This window comes from Teleopsis dalmanni, chromosome 2 (genome assembly GCF_002237135.1).
Source record: "Teleopsis dalmanni isolate 2A chromosome 2, ASM223713v2, whole genome shotgun sequence".
In the NCBI taxonomy this organism is placed as follows: domain Eukaryota; kingdom Metazoa; phylum Arthropoda; class Insecta; order Diptera; family Diopsidae; genus Teleopsis; species Teleopsis dalmanni.
In genome coordinates this window covers 46,098,222-46,120,184 of record NC_051847.1, presented here as the reverse complement: position 1 = coordinate 46,120,184, position 21,963 = coordinate 46,098,222, and the positions used below count along the sequence as shown (strand labels likewise).

Genomic DNA, 21,963 nt, shown 5'->3' with positions numbered 1-21,963 from the left:
AAAAATTATAAAAATATTACACAAATTATAAATTAAAAATAAAAAGAAATTTAATTACATACGTCAATGAATTACAATAGGAATGAGATACTTTTGTCTAACATTATTTATATAATTAACTTGATTATAGAAAAAAGATATACATATACATTCATATAATATTTAAACAATAAAAAAAAAATAATTAAAAATCAAAAGTATAATATTTGTGAATATAAGAAAAATTTAAACAAGTGGATAACTTGAGGCAGTGGCAATACCGCATTGATTGTCCTTGTTACGTGACATCTTAATATAACCCTTATCTCCCCATGTGGTACCCCATGAATTTTTGACCAACCAGTAATCTTGACCATCAGCATCAGTGCCATAACCAACAGCTAAAACACCATGATCTAATTGTTCAGGATCACATGTTGGTTCATCATAAACACCAGCAGAATAGAATTGGAATGATTCATGTGAGGCGTCAATAGCAACAGATATTGGTCCGATTGTTGCAAGTGCTTGTTTCATTTTGTCCTCATCACCCTGGGGTATGTCAACGAAACCGCGATCTGTAGCGCCAACTGATGCTTTATCGAAATGACATGTGTCATCAATTCCTTCGTAAGGGTATGATTTTTCAGTATCAATGCCACCATTATCTTTGATATAACGGAAAGCATTATCCATAAGACCACCATTGCAACCATTGTTGCCGTACTTGCTAGAACAATCAACAAGATTTTGTTCAGAAAGCGACACAAGTACATTAGTCTTACGGAAATGTTGACCTTCCAAAGCGCCAGTAGAAGAAAATGACCAACAAGAACCACAATGGCCTAAAATAGAAAAAAAAATTTTTTTAAATAAATTAATTATGTATTGAATAAAATATTATATATAAATTATATATATATAGCATACATATATAAAATTAATATATTTGAAGTGAACCATAAAGTGTAGTAAAAAATAAGCATAGTGGAATTTATAATCTTCAGTACTGAGCTCGGTAATCAAGGTACAGGATTCTTGTAACCTGTGAAGATCTATATAGCAGAAAACATGAAAAGAATTACAATAATATATTGGCTAGGATATGATTGGATGAGGGTAGAGTAAGAAAAGGGATTGTTTGAGATAAGAGAGGCATGACAAACGCGGTTGGGGCTTAATCGAAATTGGACTATGTTGAGGCGAAAATCTAACCGCTTGAATTGGTCGGACCCAAGAAACAATAGGGCTCAAATTAGTGTATGCAGTGTGATTAAAGATGGGCGAGGTTATAGGGATTAATATAGGGTTAACATAGTGAATCAAATTATTTATGCGTGACAATTAACCGTTAAGATCCGTGAGGATTAAACTATATTCTGACTTCGATTCTCGGCTGGGACAGTTCTTGCCGCGGAAGGTATTTTTATTCTCTAAAGATATCCAGCGTAGGTCTGTAGAGAGTTTTATTGATGTGCAACGAATGTGTCGAAGGAGACCTATATGAAAAACTATTAACCCTCATTTGTACATAACCAAACTAATATTAACCTGATCTGACCTGTTATTAACCTGATTTTAATAGGTGTAAATATATTGATGATAGGAAAACAAGGAGATTGGCGGATTTAACATGTAAGGAGGGTTCTACTGATCATGTTGTCATTACAATGTCCACCTGTGTGGTACGTAAGTAGGTATTACTTAAATAATAGTTGATTATGTTGACAATCGGTAGAAATTCCCAAAGCTTCCCGATTTGACATTTTTGTGTATTGTTTACAAGGAAGCAGCATAAGCTGATAAGTAATATATGCGAGAGCTTTCAGCACATTATTGTAAGGATTCAATCGACTAGACAAAATTGCAATATGGCACTATACGCTCGACATCGACACCCATGATTTTCGATTTACATTTGTGAAATCTGGAAAATTTGGTTTGCATTTTTATCATCTTACTTAGTTACCGAGCTCCGTTACTCGTTATTGTGGATACAACTAACTACTATTTCTGTTATATATGACAGTAATTTTTAAAAAAATATTTACCTTGATCTTTAACAGCAGTAACAGCACCTTTGGTTCTCCAATCAACGGATGTGGGTACTGTGACATGTGCAGGTGCTATGAAAGTCACTCCAGTGAATTCAACACTTTGTGCTCTAATGATAAAGAATACATTTTTTATTAATTTTTCTTTTTATTAAAAGCAAATAGATATAATATTAATTACCTTAACAATTTACGTAATGTGTTATTGTATCCGTTCATGGTTTCCTTGAATTCGTGATGAAGCATATCAGCATATTTGTTCAGAGCCAATTTGTAGGACTTCTTACCGGAGGCAAACAATTGGTTATGTTTAGCAATTTTGTGTTTGTTCTCATTGAAGATCTTAAAACGGAAACGTTCCTCAGTATCATCGTTATAATTTTTACGGTGCTCCAACTATAGAATAATAGAAACAAGAGAAATAAAATTATTAAATCGGAAAAGATAATAAAACATTATTATAGTAATAATTTAAACAGCTACTAATAGTCTTAGATTGTTACGTATAATAGGTTTTATCAATATTTACGATCTAAAATTTATGTTATCGGTAATGGAATTAGGTTTCTACACGTTGAAAGCATAAGATTTGATTAAGATTTGTGGCATTGATTTGGAACTCAAATAAAATATTGTAAAATTCTTTGTTTTTTGATAAGATTATGCATAATGTTAAGTGCTTCATAAGATTGAACAAAATAAAAATATATTTTGTATATGACTACAATATTAATGAATAATATTAAGCAGGGTTCAAATTTTGTTTAGTAGATCTATAAGTACTTTAATCTAGAATTATAATTAGCAGTTTTGATATATAACGCGTAAACAGTTTTAGATATCTGAATAGATATATCTATTTTTATTTTTGATATTTTGTGTAATTTAGTATTATATATATATTAGTGTATATAATTAAGTGCATTTAGTATAACACTTAATTTTAATTTTTTTTTAATGATTATTGTTGAATATTATTGTAAATATATTCATATGTTCAGTAATAAATTAGATAATAAATAACTATAATATGTACAAGAGAGTGTTAAAAGTCATTAATTTAAAATAATTATAAACTTCTAATAATATGTCTAACAATAGTTATTTTATTGCAACGAAGATTGTAACTAATTGAAAATTTCGACTTTGGGAGACTGGAGAACAACGGGAAATAAACGCCAATAAACTTAATTATTATTATACGTGCTAGTCGTAAACATTTCCATTAACAAATAAATATTTAATTTTTTTCTCTTATTACTAATTACAAAAAATTAAATGGAATAAGTGATCACGGCCTAAAATAAATGCAGTGACTCGACTCTATGCTGGCATTTAGAGTAAGAACAATAAACTTCGACCACTACAGACTTGAGACAACGACCTGAATATACCATAGTATGTGAACACAGTTTGAAAATGAAAGAAACTATTTATATACCCTACATATTGCTCTATGAAATTGGATAATAACCGACATAATAATATATTAATAAAAAAAATTTCCCAAGTAAACTAGTAAATAACCGGAAATTTAAGAATAATGTTAAATAAGTATAAGTAATGTTAAATAAATAAGTTAGAATAAACAAACGGAGCTTCTCACAAAATGAACAGACCACAGAATTTTTTCCCTTAGATAATAACTGCAATAATAATAATAATTATATATATAAAAAAAAACTTCTAGTTTGTAAATATTCCTGGAATTTTAGAATAAAAATTTTTATATTCTGAATAAATTAGTTAGGAATTGTGATATTGTGATTAATCCAAGAAAATGGAGCTTATTATAGTCATAAAACTACATTGGCTAAACATTCTTTCTTCCTAACTCCACTGAAAGTTGCGGGAAGAGCAAAATTTACTATTATTTTATAAACTTTTGTTAAAGCTAAGTAATATATAACGAACTAGGAAAGCCAAAGTGATGCTGTCTTCGATTCCATCAGAATAAAATCAAAATTCTTATAATCTTTGCTGACTCCAAACTGCTGTAATTAGAGGTTATACTTAATGGAATTGTGGTTTTGTGAAATTCATGGAGAGTAAAACTTTAAAGACGATTCAATGCAGATCCACTTTTAACAAAATGATGCATTTAAGTTTTATTCAAAATTTTTGCTCCATTTCTTCTTATTTTCACCAGCCTTTGCCTATTTCACCGCCGTTTTTCTTATCCGTTATCTTCAAATCACACGATCTTGAGTTGTGATTATGTTCACACTCCTATATCACATTTTGCTTTTAATATATTTTAAATTTGAGTCAAATGTCTGGCGCTCTCTTTATCTACCTCATCTGCACTATTTATCTTATCACATATTACTTTGGTCTTCTCATTATATGGTCTTACTAGCGGAGATGAGTTTCTTATTGTTTTACGACGCCTATAGCAAGTCTCCTACTACCCCGAATAAAGTACTTTGGTATGTTATTCAACATTCTAATTGAGCTGATTATCCGCAGAATACGCGTTTTTATCACATGAAGTTTCTAATTTTCGCTAATCCAATGATTCAGATATTTACGTCAATGATAGTTTGGTTATGCTTTTGTATTTTTATTCCACTATAAAACTTTTTAGAATTATCTAAAGTATGTGTATGTATTATCATTATTGTATTATTATTTAATATTATCCAAAATGTATATTAAATATGATTAATGGTTAATTAGATTAAACACAGTGAATAAGAATTAACAAAATAATGTAAATTGAAAAGGTAATAACATTTAATGAACATATAATTTCTTTCTGTTTTATTTATTGAATGTTATTCCAAACAAATATTTAATTTGATTAATTATTTATTAAATAAAATCAAAAGAAAAAGAAATTATTTTTTTTTCATTGTATTTTATTACTTTTTGTATTTATGTTATTTTGTACATGAGTAGATTCATTATTAAATGAATTATATATAAATTTTTATATAAAAAATAACGATAAAATCTGTTAAACATATTATCAACAAACAGTTACAGTTCCTAAATCAAAAAAATCTAAAAATCTAAAAAAATTATGATGAAATGTATGCCTCCTATTATCTATACACTGTTGCAGATCTCAAATTGTTTATATACAAATATTGTCTATACTACACATATTATCTGTTAAAAACTTACACATATTTTCAATATACTCTTACATATTCCTAATTAAGGATCTATTTAAAAATATTAACAAAGTCTGTTACACATATTATCAGCATATTGTTACAGATCCAAAATTGAGGGTCTACATATATAAAAGGTCTAAAAAAAATTATGATAAAATGTGTGTCACATATTATCTATGCATTGTTGCGATCCTAAATTAAGTGTCTCTTAAAAATATTGCCTATACTACACATATTATTGTTACGGATCCTAAATTGTCTATATAAAAATTAACGATAAAATCTGTTAGACATATTATCAACAATTGTTACGAATCCTAAATTATGTTACATATAATATCACACTATTATTGACATCCTAAATGAAGGAAAATTTCCCAAACAATCGACTGATTACAATACAAAGCAAACAATAATGATAAAAACCATAAATCCCAGAAACAAATATACCCGCAGAATTCTCTGTAGCGTTCACTCTACGTTGCAACAATTTGAATGCATCGCATGGTTAGGTTAGTTGAAGATATCAAACAAGCACAGACCAATTTGTGTTAGTAGCGATAAGTAATTCCAAAGATCCAAGTTCCAGAGTATAGAAAGAACAATCTCCATGAAATGTTAAATAGCAAACTAAAAATAGTTTTGTTCGCCTTTAGACAGACACATGCAGTGTTTGCTTCTTTTATGAAGCTTTTATTCTATTAAAGTAAAAATATGAAGAATCCCTCGTCGTAGTGAGCATGTAATTTGCGTTACTTTTCCTTTATGTACAATTTATCGATTTTTCCAAATAAACAAAGAAGTAAATAAATAAAATGTTCGCACACTGTTAGCATTTTTATAAATTTAGACAATTAACATGTGTTTTATTATTATATATATAATTTTTTTTCATTAACAAAAATATTATAATTGGATTTCAATTATAATTTGATTTTATAACAATATTTTATATTTATTTTAAAAACATTAGTAACATTTGTAAAATTATTTAATATTTGGGCAGTTCAGTTCTTTTTCTAAATGAAAATTGTTTTTTTTTTTTGTTTGGTATGTGCGGCATTTGTAACTCTCGTTCCTCCTGTGCTGATGAAGCAACTCCAAATTGTCAAAGCGTTTCAAAAAAAAAAATAATAAAGAAAATTTTCTAAAAATGCATAGAATTGTGCCTCAGCTCAGCTTAACTGTTCCAGTTCGATGTCACCTGAAGCACAATTTCCAAAATCTTCATCTTTTGGCAAACGTTTTCGTTGCTTCATTATGAAATAAAAGATTATCGCATTTAGAACGAAAAGCGACACAATAACCACAATCGGAATTATAACGTCTTGTTTGATATTTGAATCCTCACTCTGCGTCATTTTTTTTTGTTTTTTTTTTTTATTTTTTGATTTTTTGAATGATTTTATTAAATTAATTTTGAATTGACTTGATTTGTTGGTTATTTAAATGAATATTAAATGTTTCACTTGTTTTTATTTATTCATGAATATCCATAAAAAAATTTGTTTGGCGTTGCAAACGTGTTCCTCCTTTAATATAATGTGCTTTTTGTGAATTTATTATTGCCTGAATTCGCTTAATCCAATGCCGCGCAGTGTGCGCTCTTACGCTTTGTGCTACAGTTCCGATGTGAATAGTGAATAAATTGAATTTTATTCCACAGTGAAGGCTCTCCTCACACAACAATCAAAATATAACAACGAATTTATTTAGTTTTCACGTTTTTGTTGTTTCTTTCAATTTGCTGCTTTTTGTTTTTCCACTTCCTATTCTAACTAAAGGCGCTCGTAATTCAAAATTTGACAAGCTGATAGTGTTGTGTTTTTTTTGTTTTTGTACTTTTTGTGCTGAGTGGCGAATGTTGAATGCTGCTCTCTTATTGTTGTTGTTGCTTTCACACAATTTCACATACAATTTCACTGCTTTGTTTTTGTTTTTGTTTACTGCTGCTGGTAGCTGGTACTAGTGCTTCTTCTTTTCTTTTTATCGTCGCTGATATCTTCAACGTTGATTTATATAAACTCATAATTATTTCATTGGCTTGGAAATAAGAGAAAAACTATTGATAAAGCAAAATAATTACATGCATTTTTACCCAATTCCTTACGGTAGTTGCTTGGAAAACTTGGGCAATAGGACATTGTGGAGATACCCTATTTTGGCTTCTCATGTATTTGCTTCGAAAACGAGAATAATAGTTAGTTTGTTATACCAAAACTACGTAATCGCAAATTGTTCTTAGATTATTTCAACATATTTTTTTTTAATTTTTTGAAAACAATGACGATTTAATTAGTTTTTACTATTAAACGGATAAATATGTCCATAAAAAGACTCGTTATGTTTACGAAATTATTCCAAAAGCACATTTAACTAGCAAATTTAACTAGCAAATTTAACACAATTAAAAATAGAATGCACTAGAGCGGAAAGCATTTAACTGTGAATTGCTGTATAATAATAATAATTAATAATATTATATTATTATTTATATCAATTTATAAAACAATTAAGAATGGAACGCACTATAAAACAAAAGTTTACAGACAAATGCATATATGACAATTATTTAAAAACATTTTTAAGACAATTAAGAATGGAACGCACTGTAAACAGTATTTTACAGATAAATGCAGATATAATTATTATTTATAACAATTTATCACACAAGAATGAACAAACTTAGGCGGAAAGCACTTATCTGTGAACTACTTACTGTATAATAATAATAAATATATATTTTTGTACGTGCTAATTGACACCCTCAAGATTAATATTAACTATAGTTGAAATATCACTAATAATAAAATATTTTTTAAAATTAAAAAATAAAAGTCATTTATCATTTAGTATTCAACAGTTAACAGTTATGCATTATTATATATTATAGTATAAAATATAACATGTTTATTTATATATTATAGTATAATATATAACACGTACACTACTATTCACCAGCTAGAAATTACACAAAGCCAGGCTTTGAGAAGACTTTTTAAAGTTCCATGGTACATTAGGACGAATGATATCCTCAGGGACATCAAGTTGGATCCCATTAAAAAATACATAAAGGATAGAGCCCTGAAATTATTTGCGAAATCTGACAGACTTACCAACACCACATTATCAAATCTCAAAATGGTTACAGGCTCCTCGGGGAGGTATGCAGGTCTGAGGTCAATTATTAGTCTGATGAAGTGATAAACAATAATTTAGTCAAATTAAAAGGGGGTTTTGAAGAAACCTCACAGTTAATAGAGAGTAAAATTGCTCAGGTGCACTGACTCAACTAGCCTCAACATAATAATATATTATAGTATATATATGTTATAGAAAAATATATAACATATGTTATTACATATTATAGTATAATATATAACATTATTATATAAATTCAGTACAGTATTCCTTGGAATAATCTGGATTATGATAGTGTTCTTTTTTACGAGTGTTTTTGCAGTTTATTATCTGTAGATTATATCGCCAAAATTCGGAAGGAAAAGCAACTAACGGTAATTTCTGAACAAGAAAGAATATAAGAATTTATAGAAAGAATGTATAAGAAAATTGTTATTTTTGGCACATTTATCCAACAATATTTGGCATATTTAACTCAGGAATATTAAATAAAATATAACTAAGTGTTTGGCGCATTTAAAATTAGAAGACACTTAAGTGGGAAGCATTTATCTCTGAATTAGTATATAATTATAATATAGTATTAAATGTTAGCGTGCAAGTGTCACTTCTTTTTTTAGGAAGACTAAACTACTTGGGTCCAAGAATTAGACACATTATGCCAATAATATTCACAAGAATAAAATTTGTTTAGAAAGTTTCTTTCTATATCTTACATACAAATTTTCACTAGTAAAAAATCTTCTACATTAATCGTGAAGAACTCAATTTAGTTCAGAAGATTGGTTTAAATAAATCTAAGATTAAGAATATCATCAACATGGTCAAAACATTTGGACAAGATTTAGTATGTTAAAATTAATATACTGTATTTTGTAGTACACAAATAGGACATAGAAGAACTGGCCGCTTAAAGGTCAGCTGGAGGCTAACACTTTTAAAAGAAATTTAAATAACCGAGAAATTCTGACGATTTTTAAAGCCCCCAAGCTATCCCTGGTTACATGCCTGCTTAGATTATTAGAATTTGTTTTATTAAATGAGTATTAGAATCAGGCGAATATATCTAAAGCGGCATTTGGTTCAAATTTTATATAATATTATTATTACTAAGATTTATTAATAGTAAAGAAGCTTAGTATCGTTAAGATAGTGGGCTTTATATCGCAATTTATTACAATATTAAATATATAAATATTTATTACTATTTTATCTATATTGTGATAATTTCAAATGATAAATATTTGTCAATGTATATATATTGCAGTGCGAAAAAAAAAGTTTTTGAAGACTAGTGTAAATGTGTATTAAAGTATGCGTTGAAAATATTTTATGATTAATAGTACAAATACATAGAACTTAATTATAATTTCTAAACAAAAAATTAATATTAAATTTCATTTTTTTTGGCATTTCCATAGTTAATGTACGTCATGTATGCGATTGCAATTAACACTTAAATGCTAAAAAAAATTGTAGATGAATGTATTGGGTAAGATGAGAGAAAGAGAGATTTTATTAAACTTTTTTATTTAAAATTATTTAAACTTTTCTATTAAATTGTAAATTCAAGTAGAAACGATTTAAACGATAAAAGTTAATTTAAGGCGGTTAAAAATGTTGATTTTAAATAACTTTAACTTTAAAAGTACATAGCTGACATTAATTTTAGCAGAAAATATCGCTTTTAACCTTTGTGTAAACACTTTAAAAGTAGTTTCAAGGTTTAAGTGCCAGTAAACAGTAATTTTTAATGTACTTTTAATTCTTGCGCGTAAAAGCTCTTAAAGTTGATTATAAAATCTGTTATACTTAAGCTTAATTCTGAAAGATGTAGATATATAGTATAAAAATATCTAAGTTTAAGCTTGAAACTTGAATAATAATGCTTCTGAAGACTCAGCATAAGAGAGCTTGTGAGATTTTGCCATCAAAATATAATATATTCAATTATCTTTAATATATATCTCTTTTCGTCATATACACTAACCACCAACAACTTTTAAAGATACTATAGTCCAATAATGGACGTAGTGTTAAGGAAACTCTATGCTCGGGGCCATATAACTATAACTAGTATAAACTAGCTACCCAAAAATACATACAAAACCCTAAATACGTAGTGTAAGTTTACAGATAACATAGAGCTGAGTGTTAAAAAATAAGTAAATTATAAAAATTGATAAGATTAAAATGTAATAAAAAAACATTTAATTAAATTAATTAAATGTTAGCTTAAAAAAAAGAAACTCTTGACCCCTATTTTATAAAGTTATTATAATTAATTAAAACATTGCTGGTGTTCCTGCAGGTTGTTAATGTTAAAGTTCATTTAAAATCATTATTAAATATATATTGATTAATTTTAATTTTTGATATAATTATCTACTATATAAAAATTTGTAGATCTCCGACGCGAATATTCTTTATTATTTTCTTAATATGAAACTTCACCACTGTCCGTCGTGATCATTGCACTTTTGATATACAAACATTTTTATTAGTTTAATTTATTTACATGACGACTTTAATTTATTTATTTTCGAACGTGTTGAGATTTGCATAGCTTTTCATTAATATAACCAATAATTCCGAGTTAAATTGTCTGGATGAATATTTTAATCTTGAGGTCGAGACCGATAACATTTTACATCTCATGATAAAGCTATTATAGGTTATTGCATTTATTTTTCCAGACTTCAAATTATTATATATATATTTATGTATATATTCATTGACTATAAAAATTAGTATGATTAATACTAACCTTACAGTGATTAAGATACGCTTGTATTTTTTTAAAGGTAGACATTTAGGAACTTTTATTCATATACATTTTAAATTTCTTCAGTTATTATGTTATTATTATTGGTGTTAAGTTATAGACGTGGTTGAAGTGATAAGTCGATCGAGGAGTCTCAACTGATGTATTATTTTCTTGACACATCCGCATACCTAACTGGTTATTTTGTTGTTTATGCGGGTAGTTGGGTTAGACCCAGTGCCAGTGGATAAGGAACCTATAAAATTCGGTAATATGTATTTGTATTAGCTTTCCGATGTTATAGAAAAGTAGTTTATTTAAGATTGGTACCACTCATTTTTAAACAACAGAACCGTAGCATGGGTTAGCTTTTTAGTTCAACATTATGTTTATAAGGCAACAAAGTAGATAGTTAACGCCCATTTTATCATTGGTGGTCTGTTATGTTAATTTTATTTAATTCTGTCTATATGCTGGAGAGATAGTCTCTTAATTTTACAGGTAGATGAATAAAAATTGCATATTGACTGTTTGAGAAGAGTCTATAAACATTTAGTAGAATAATTGAAAATATATAATCGTTCTTTATTGTATAGCTATATAGCTTATATAGTTTAAAGGTTTTGAATTATAATATACATATGTATGATTGATATAAATAATATTTGATGTATGTGTTACAGTACATTCGCTTTTGAGTGGCGATATTTAAAATCAACTATATATGATATGACTAAATACCGTTGATCAGAAAACTGCTTACTATCAAGCATTGAGCACTTCCAGTATAGCCTTTCATTTCAAGTTTATATCATTCTTGTTATTCATAAAGCATTTCTAAGAATTGCTGATATTAAAAAATATAAGAATTTATTTTAGAGGACTAAGCATTTAAGTCTATTCATAAATTTGTTGTTAACTTAATGCACAGCATAAGCAAAATCTTAAGCATTCTTTGAAAAGCTAAATTGATACTTTCTATTTAAAAATGTAAACAAAAACTTAAGTGCCACTTATGGCATATGAATAAAATGTTAGGAAATTAGTTTATAGATATGTAAGGAGATCAGATAATCTGTCCCTATAAAAACCTTTGTTTGTTTTTAAAAAATTCTGATGTCTGCAAAATACTTAAAAATACAAATCCAAGAATATTTATAAACATTTTATTGAATTTTTTTCAAGCAACTATAAAAATAAATATATATCATAAGTCTGATATGCGAATATAGGGAAATATATGTATAATTTAAAAATTGTAAAATTGCATTTTTAAAATAAATAAATTATAATTAATGAATCAATAAAAAGCAAAGGGTTTTGGTTTCAAGTATGGAAGAATCGGATTATTTTATGAGTAATGCATTTCTTTAAATGTAGATGAAAGTGGAACACCTGAAAACATAAATATTTTTTTAAATATTTTACAAAAAGACACATTTGTTTTAATTAATGACTAATCCAATATCAGAATATATCTATAATACAATATCATAGAGTATAATACAAAAATGATAATTATACAAAGCCTTTTTTCATAATTAACAATACTTTATGAAATATTATACATAAAAACCAAAACAAAATTTGTTATTAATGAATGACTAATCCTATATATAACAATATATGTAAATATGGAATAATATATAAAAGTGATAATTATATAAATAGTTTTTCCATAATTAACAATACTTTATGAAATATAACCGTTTATACATATTCAAATATAATATACTATAAACTTAATATAATTATTATTCATTTAATTATTATTAAATGTTCTATGTATTCCTAAACTTGTCTATTATTTTATATAAATCATTTTTAAGAACTTATCTGTTAAAGAATCTAAAAATTAATTTTGGAAATTTTAGTGAGTAATCAAATTTCCTCAGTGAGCTAAAGAACCTTTTTGATTCACTTTAAGAGCCTATTAGGAGAAACGGATATTTTATACACAATCGTAGCTATTATTGATTAGAATGCGTATTTGACTGATTTCTACTCAAAGAATAGTTTGCAACAATTCCTCATGATTTCTATCTAAAAGAAGTTGGAAATATATTAAAGAAGAGATCAATTTCAAATAATCACAAATCAGTTATACCTACAGATCACTTTTATAGACCTATGTTCATTTTAATTGATAGAACTAATAGTTTACAATAATATCTCATGATTTCTATATTAAAGCAGCTGGAAATATATTAAAGAAGAGATCAATTTCAATATACCACAAATCATTTATACCTGCCGATTAGTTTTAAAGATCTATGTTAATTCTAATTGATCGAGATAATTATCTATAAAAATCATATATGATTTTATAGTGATTTTATATATCTTATAGGAATAGAGTAATATTACACGGAGTTTAATATTCAGATTAGCTTTACTAGATAGAACGTCGTTGTGAAAGAATTACATATTTCCAAAACCACATAAGTTTCAAGTTAATTTACCAACTTCAGTGTAATTCAAGAAAAAATTGTAGTGTAAAATATATTAATTAGTGAAAAAGTAGTTTGGTTAAAGCGTTGGTATATGAAAATTATTGATTCAAAGTGTGCCTCAAAACTGAAATAATTTTTTTTTGGTTAATATGTATAATACATAATATTTTAATGTCTAATTTGCGTCGAGCATTCCATAACTCGTAAGCCTTTCAACGTCACATCTAGTAGCTTCTAGAACTAACACTTTCAATAAAACAAATCACATCAAGTATGACTATCGATATGTTCTGGAACTATTCAGACAGTTGTTAATTAACACTATACCTTCTCTTCAATACTATATAAAAAATGTATTTAATTTATTCTTGAATTATGTTATACTTTATATATATTATTTTAATATTAAAACTCAGATTTACCTTAAAAGCGTGCCATTCTTCTTTGAGTACATCAGTAAATGAGACTGCATTTACAAAGGCAACGAGTGCCAATAAAATTAATACTGAACGCATTTTAAAAAATCTGTAAAATAAAAAAATAAATTATTTATTTGTTTAATAATAAAATAGTTATTATTCATAATAATAAAATATGATAACAATTACTTAACAATTTTGAATAAAAATTCTGTACATCAGAAATTTATTTATTAAACTAATTATGTAGGATATTAATATAATTCAATTAATAAATTTAAATTAATAGATGAACCCCCCTGTTAAGATAGAACTGGTCAAACTGAATAAGAAACATACTAGTCAGCTGCTCTAACTAAGCGGTAACCGAGTCAGCACTAAAATATCGATGTTGACGGGTCACTGCTCTACTAAAAAGAACTTCTATGAGCTTCAGTATACTACACTGAGTTTGGTCTGGATTGTAGTTCTGCAGATAAGGAAGAAACTGCGCTCCACCTCATGTTGGAGTGTTCATAATTGGCTAGATAAAAAATGAAAAATTGTCATCTGCAAAATTAGGGACTTGGTCAAGTTTATAGACTTGGCGGTCTGTTTCACTTTTATTTCAATAGCAGAATCGTGCCTTTCAGGGTTATTTGAGCTTTAAAGACTACCACTATAACCTGACCTATATATTGAGAGCAGAGTAGAATTTCTTTGTTTCTGCATAGTTAAGTTAATATTAAAAATGTACACAATTTTTGAGAGAAAGTTCACATACTGAAAATCATGCCATTTCCAAGAAAACACTCTATAGAATATCGATTCTCAGAGCCTAATATAGTAGTTAGAGAAATAATTACAACGGAAAAATGAAAACGATATGTAGTATAGTGGAAAAATTTACTTAAAATGGTAAATTTTAATTAAATCTGCTGACAAAGTACTATGCTTTATATATCGTGATCGAACCGAGAAATGTGTCAACAATTTTGCACTACACTGTATAACTAAAATGATTATTTTTTATATGATTGTATTATGTACTTCCACAGATCGTTTGAATACAAAATCACATGAAAAAATTGGTCAACCTCCGCTGGTGTTTGTCGATCGTACAAAACACGTTTGAAACGCACGGTTTAGTCCAAGGTAACAGCAATGTTTATTGTTTTTGTAGTAAAAAGCTCAATTCATAAATAAAATTGTGAAATTATTTAAATGAAATAAAATTACACAAAATCAACAAAATTAAATAATTTGTAGCAGTGTGAATAGATCATTAATCTGCTGAGACATGATATGTTGAGAATTTATCTTGAACTTGACTGAGAAAACTTTGCTGAATTATTTATTTTGTTTCATATAAACTTTTATGGATTTTTCTTTTTCTCTATTTTTGAAGGGTGTTAACCTGAACAATAACAACATTTTATTTATTTATTTATTCATTCTCAGCTGACCCATATTTTGAATCTGTCTTCCTCACTGATAAATAATAATTTATTTACGCCTACAAATACATTCTGTGTACAACATATATGACGGTCTATTGTATATATAATTCTGTATATTAGAATTCTTTCTATTGTTCAAAAAAGCTCTATTTTCCGCTTATCTCGATTGTTAAATTATTCGTAACAAATTTAATCGATTTTTATTTAAAAAAACGCAATTTCTGTGTTTTTGCCAATTGTCAGAAAAAAATAAAAATATTATTTTTTATCAATATTATTTGCTTTTATCAGCTGTTTTTTTATGATTTTTTTCTGCTGTATTGTGTATTTTTTTATTTTCTTAAATTTGTTATTATACATATAATATATACTTATTCGCAAATGTAAATTTTAATATATATCAGCATATATGTCTATGTATATATATATATATATAAGCGCCTTATCAAAAATACATTAAAATGTTAAAGAAATTCTTCAGAACAAAAGTAGTACAAATGAGTCAGGTCTGTCGATTATTCCACAGTAAATAATAAACAAATATTATTCTAATAGACTAAGACAATACAAACAGAAAACAGAAAAATATTCGCATTAAACTTTATAAATGATAATTTCAAGCAGGTTCAATGTACTAAAATCTATCAAATGGTTACTCACTTTATAAAATTTAAAAGATCCCACCGGATAAGAGATAACTCTAGAAATTAATTTTCTATAATATTAAATAAATAACTTTTATTATGCACTATTATAAAAAGATTTAAAAAGTAATAAACATATATTGAACAGAATTAATTTAGTTAAGTAAGTATTAAGTGGTTTCAAGTACGGCCAGTCTAAGTACCGAAGACACTTGTCGAGTTCGACGATCAATAGCTGTTCGTCACATCTAAAAAGAGCTACAAGAGTAGTTTCATACGGGTTACAGCAACAATAACAAGTAAGTATTTAAAGTGAAAGAACTACGAAACTCCACGCTTAGCTATAAGCACCTTTCAGTTCCAGATTTCTTGTAATTTTATATACATATATATATACTTTTCCGAGAGTACTGAATGCAGATATTCTCTTTTATGGTGTAGTCTAATATAACAATAAATAAAACTTATACTGCAAAAATTATTTTTAAAATATCTATATTTTAAATAATAATTCAATAGTTTGCAAGCTTTTTTCAGAAACCCTTATGTGGGTTTCTAAATGTCATTATACAAGTATCTAGTATACTACACGAATGACTATAAATATCTTAAAAGAATTAATGAAACATATTATACTTGAAAGCTATTGAATATCCTAGTCAAATAAAAAGTCCAGCGCAAGTTTAATAGATTTTAACCCTTCTGTATATATTATTAAATTTCATGAGTTAGATTCTTTCTTTCACTGAACAATGAGAATATTAAAACTCTAATCGAATTTTACAGACTAAGATATTATTTCAACAAAATATGTCTTTCGGAGACCAGCTTTTATCGTTTTTGTGAAAAGGATTTTGAAACTTGGACATGGGCTCATGAACTCAGCAGTAACAGACTTAATCTACATATGAAATTGCTGATATTCAATAAAAGTATAAAGATCAGTTAATCGGAGTCATGATTTGAAGTCTTCATTACGAAATAATAAATGAGTAATAATTTACTTATTAATTAACACGATTTTAAAATATGTTTTTTTGGAATTGTTCATATAAAGAAAACTAGTGTAGTTTTAGAGTAATTTCTTAGTTTTAGAGTAAATATTAAGATATCAATAATTGAAACCTATAATACTGTAATCTATGTTTAAAGTAACAGTTTTTTTTATTAATAGAAAATCTAAGTTTAAACCTAAGTTTAAATTTAAAATCTATATTTAAACTAACATTATAATATTATTAATAGAAAATCCATGGTTAAACTAATAGTATTTTTTTATTAATAGAAAAACTTTAAACTAATTTTTTTTAGTAATAGAAAACCTATGTTTAAACTAAGAATATTTTTTGTATCGATAGAAAACCTATGTTTAAACTCTTTTTTTTCTAAAATAGAAAAACTTTTTTAAATTATTAAGACAACATTTTTTTTATTAATACATTGATTTTTATTGGGTTTAGGGAAGTCGTATAAAGAAATAAATGAAATTTTTATAACTAATTAATATTTTATAAGGGTTTTCGAATAACAAAGAAAGAAATAAAGGACAAACACAAAAATTTATTTTTTTAATTTTATTGAAATTTGGCTGACCATACAACGCTGTTTCGAGTATTGCCAAGTACTCTTCATCAGTGGTCTTTGGGAATAATCGAATTTTATTTAATTAGTTTATAGTCCATATATAATTTGTTTGGACTGCAAGTGCCAGGCTTAGAACTCGTGCCTGTCAAATTAGAAGCGATGACTAATCGTGTTTATCCACAAGAAGCCAAGGCTGCACAAACTTTCAATGCTCAAGTTCCAGGTTTTTTATTGTCACTTATTTTTATTTAATTAGTGACAACAACCAAAGCACTTGCCGTGCTTTAAATTAGAACGAGCTTATAAACTACAGCTTTATTTTGGAAATACAATTTCAACGAATTGAAAGTTTAACTTTTTGGGTTTGCCTTATTCTTTATTTCTTTTCAAAGCTACTCTTTTTGTAGAGACATTTTGTAATGCATATTGTTTTACTTACTATATGTAAAGGGACCATTCTGGTGCTTTTTACAAAGAAGCTATGCTATGTTATTCTACAAATCCGCTTATTGCGGTTAGAAAAAGCTGAACAATATTATATTTTAACATATTGTTCTTTACTTTTCACAAGTCTAATATTTGAATAAAGTATTAGTGTAAAGTATTAATATTTTATATTTAATAAATACAATAAAATTTAATTTAACCGGGTCGGTTTAAGGTCAATTATTTAACAACTGAAATTAATAAATAATAACTTAATTTAAAATTTAACAATAATCTAGTTTGAGTTGTTGAATAACCGGCCTTAAGTTCGGTTAAACTATTATATAGTGAAAAATAAGGAAACTTATAATACAAGAATAATTTCATTTTTATTATTCATTCAATTATTGTCAATATATTATTAGAAAGAATTTTTTTAAAGAACCATTGTAGCTTATTTAAATGTATATTCGGAGTATAAATAAGTAAACTTATTTATAACTATGATTTAAAATAATATGCTCATTATATAAAAATCTTTTATTTAATATAAGTTCAGAATTCATACCAAAGAAAATTTATTGTCGAATTGAGGAGCAAAAATTATATTTATTTTTAAGATAAAGTATAGAGAATATTCTAGAAGTTTTATTTGCGATTTCTTAGCCGTGTCTTAGCGAAGGACAGAATATATATTCTGATTTTACAAATATTTTTTAATAATATATGCAATATATTATATATATATACAAATTGTTTTGGGAAAATTATACATATAAATATTTAAAATAATTAACTTATTAAATAAATGGTTAACTATAAAAACATAAGTGCAAAGCTCATGTGATGCAATTATTTACTTATTATTCTTCTTCAATACTGAAGGTTTATTTGTAAAAATAAACTGGAATGTGACTTATCACTTTTATAAACAATATTTCATTTATATAAATTTTTCTTCAGAATTATATATATATACATATATATTTTTGGTTTTGTAATTAATATGTATTGACTATTGAGCGGAATGACTAAGTAGATAATTGCTTCACTGAAGCTTAGGGCACCCTTTTGTGAACGTATCATATATTTTACTAGCTTTATTTAAACCTTTCCGTAATAATTGCATGTTTAGATTATAGAAACTAATTATTTTTAAAAACTTAATTTCAAAGCTTTTACGCCATTTTGCTTTCATAGAAATACAATTAAAATAAAAAAAAAAAAAATTTTTCTGGGTAACTCACAATTTTTATTAAAATTTACATTTGCGGAATTGGAAATGGAGGCAGATATTTCCGTGATATTTACATATGTGTTTATTTATATATATAATTTTATTTATATATTATAATACAAAAACAATTCTGAATATATTGTTTATGAAAGCAAATATTTACAATAGCTCAAAGGAAATAAAACATTATTTGGCATTTAATATTCCCTATTTTATCTAATATTATTCATAAGCTTCTTTATTAGTTGGTTTTAATTGAAAAAATTGTTTTTGTAATTAAAGTATCTAAAAATATAATAAACATTTTATCACACACGAAAATGATAACGAAAATATGGATTAAAAATAATATTTACTTTCACGCCCGCTAATTTTTTAATTTCAAAAAACACAAATGGCAAAAAATTTTGTGCATTAAAAGCAAAACTAAAAATGAAAGGTTTTGAAAAAAAAAAAAAACAAATTTCTATTGAATTTCACAATTCTTTTGTTTACAGAATATAAAGCCAAAAGCAAATCCCAAAAATTTCTATATCAATCCATTTGAATAGAAACTCAGCAGAAACTACCAGATAAATCCAAGGCGAATTTTAAATCAGACAAATGCGTAGTTAAAGAAAATAGAAAACGATGACAACAAAGAAATTTGTTGCATCAGGTAAATGAATCAATTACAAAAGTCGTATGATAAGTTCTAAATAATTATTGTTTAATTTAAAATAATAAAAATTTTGTTTGTGTTGATAGAAAAAAAATTAAATATATTAATAATTATTATTTCTCTTACCGTCTCTCTACTATTAAATCAATTAAATTCGCTTTGTCACTTTTGCTCTTTTCACTTAACTGAATTAATTAATATTAGCACTTAAATGTTTAATAATCTCGTCTTCAAATCACAATAACTTCACCACTCCAACGTATGGCCAATTCCCAATTAAAATCTGAAATGTAACTCGCGCGGAAGAAAACCTTTTTTCGCTTCTTTTTTTTTTTATTTTTCTTTGTTCTTATTTATGTTTTGCTTTATTCGCTACTTTGTTATACAACAGCTGATTGCATAGGGCGAATGATATAAAATATTTTTATGATTTCAAATTATGAAACTTTATTAATAATCGTAATAAATTTATTTGGTAATTTTTGATATCGTATTGAGATATAAAATAACAGTAGGAATTACAAAATTAATTCAATATCTACTTTATTACACAAATCATAATAAATTTTTATAACTATCATAAAATTATAAATGATTGAAAATGACTAATACAAAAATTATACAAATTTATTTTTATATAAATTTTTGTTTATATATAATAATAGAAAAAGAATAAAAAAGAATAAAACAATAATATTCTCTTTTCGAACCCTTCTAACTTTTAAACAATAATTGAAAAAAAAATACATAAATTATAATGACTTTTAATAATATAATAAAAATCCGCGATAGATCGTTCTTGCGATAGTTTTTTCATCATACTAAATTTTTATAACTATGAAATAAAAATTTGTAAAACTATAATATATAAGTTGCTGCAATATGTTATAAAATATATATATCTAAAGTACCTTCTCTTTTTAAACTTATGACGTTTTCGATTTGTAAATCTGAATTCAATCTAGTTTTACTCTAGATTTGTCAAATTTTGTTGCTCAATCGAACAATTTTATAGTAATCTAAAATTTTTGTAGTCTTGTTAGTAAATAAACCAACTGAATTAATGTGTTCACACTAAGTTCATTTATACGCAACATTCATCACATAATCTTCAACAATACTTTTCACTGTAACATATTGCAAATGGCATCAAGTTGAAAACTATATTTACATCTGCATTTGCAAACAATTTTTTGGTTGTTTTTTGATTATTTGCAACAATAATTAAATATAGAAACAAACAAATTGAGTACATATGGAAACATGCCACAATATTTTATCTACCAATTCGTTTAAAACAGCTGTTAGTTTTAGGGTAATTTTGCTAATCAGGCAAAATATCTAGAGTGTTATAAACTTATCTCGAGTGTTATACATAAATCTCAAGTGTTATACAGATTTATCAACCGAAAATGAATATTTAACCAAAAGTGAAAAAAAAAGTTACCCAAGATGTGCCAATTGAAAACGTCATTTAAAAGTTGATACAGTGCTCTAAACCGGCAATTAACAGAATAAAACACTCATAAACGAAACTTTCCAACGATATTTAATCGTCATTATATCAAATGAAAAATAATGGTAGTACAAATATTATGAATTGTTGCAGAGAAAATATATAAATAAAAAATATATAAATAAATATATAAACAAGATTTATTACAATTAAAACGCAGGGTTGTATTTGAATTTTGTATTTGTATATTTAATGAAATAATATAATGCTATATTATTTGAGTTCAGAATGCATTTAAAATAAACATGTTTTTTAATATATTAATTATATGAAATATCAGCGCTAAATTTAAGCAATAAATAAGAGAAATAACTTTAATGTGAATAATAGATTAATAAATTTAGCAGAAATATGCATATAACAAATTATTTTCTTACACATTACTTTTAAACGTATGTTTGTAACTAGTATTTATTTCACTATTTGGCGAATTAAAGTTTTAGTTAATCATATATCACTGTAACTAATTTTAAATAGATTTTTTATATTAATTATAAGCTTGCATTTAAAATGCATTAATATTT

General features: G+C 26.1%; 1 protein-coding gene across 1 annotated transcript; it reads right to left on the bottom strand.

The window, feature by feature from the left end:
* Positions 1-2: 2 nt before the first annotated feature.
* On the bottom strand, positions 3-20,211 carry LOC119683247 (cathepsin L). Its single transcript, XM_038096885.1, has 5 exons — positions 20,050-20,211; positions 13,936-14,038; positions 2,215-2,429; positions 2,031-2,143; positions 3-824 (listed from the first exon to the last, which is right to left on the bottom strand). Exons 2-5 carry the CDS (start codon positions 14,026-14,028, stop codon positions 226-228), a joined length of 1,020 nt encoding a protein of 339 aa, XP_037952813.1. The 5' UTR covers positions 14,029-14,038; positions 20,050-20,211; the 3' UTR covers positions 3-225.
* Positions 20,212-21,963: the final 1,752 nt, after the last annotated feature.

Excerpts from the sequence above, each read along its gene's own strand:
- LOC119683247 (XM_038096885.1), bottom strand. The coding sequence starts at position 14,028 with ATGCGTTCAGTATTAATTTTATTGGCACTCGTTGCCTTTGTAAATGCA. Across the intron at positions 2,144-2,214 it reads ACATTACGTAAATTGTTAAG|AGCACAAAGTGTTGAATTCA; the intron begins GTAATTAATATT and ends CTTTATCATTAG. Across the intron at positions 825-2,030 it reads TACTGCTGTTAAAGATCAAG|GCCATTGTGGTTCTTGTTGG; the intron begins GTAAATATTTTT and ends TTTCTATTTTAG.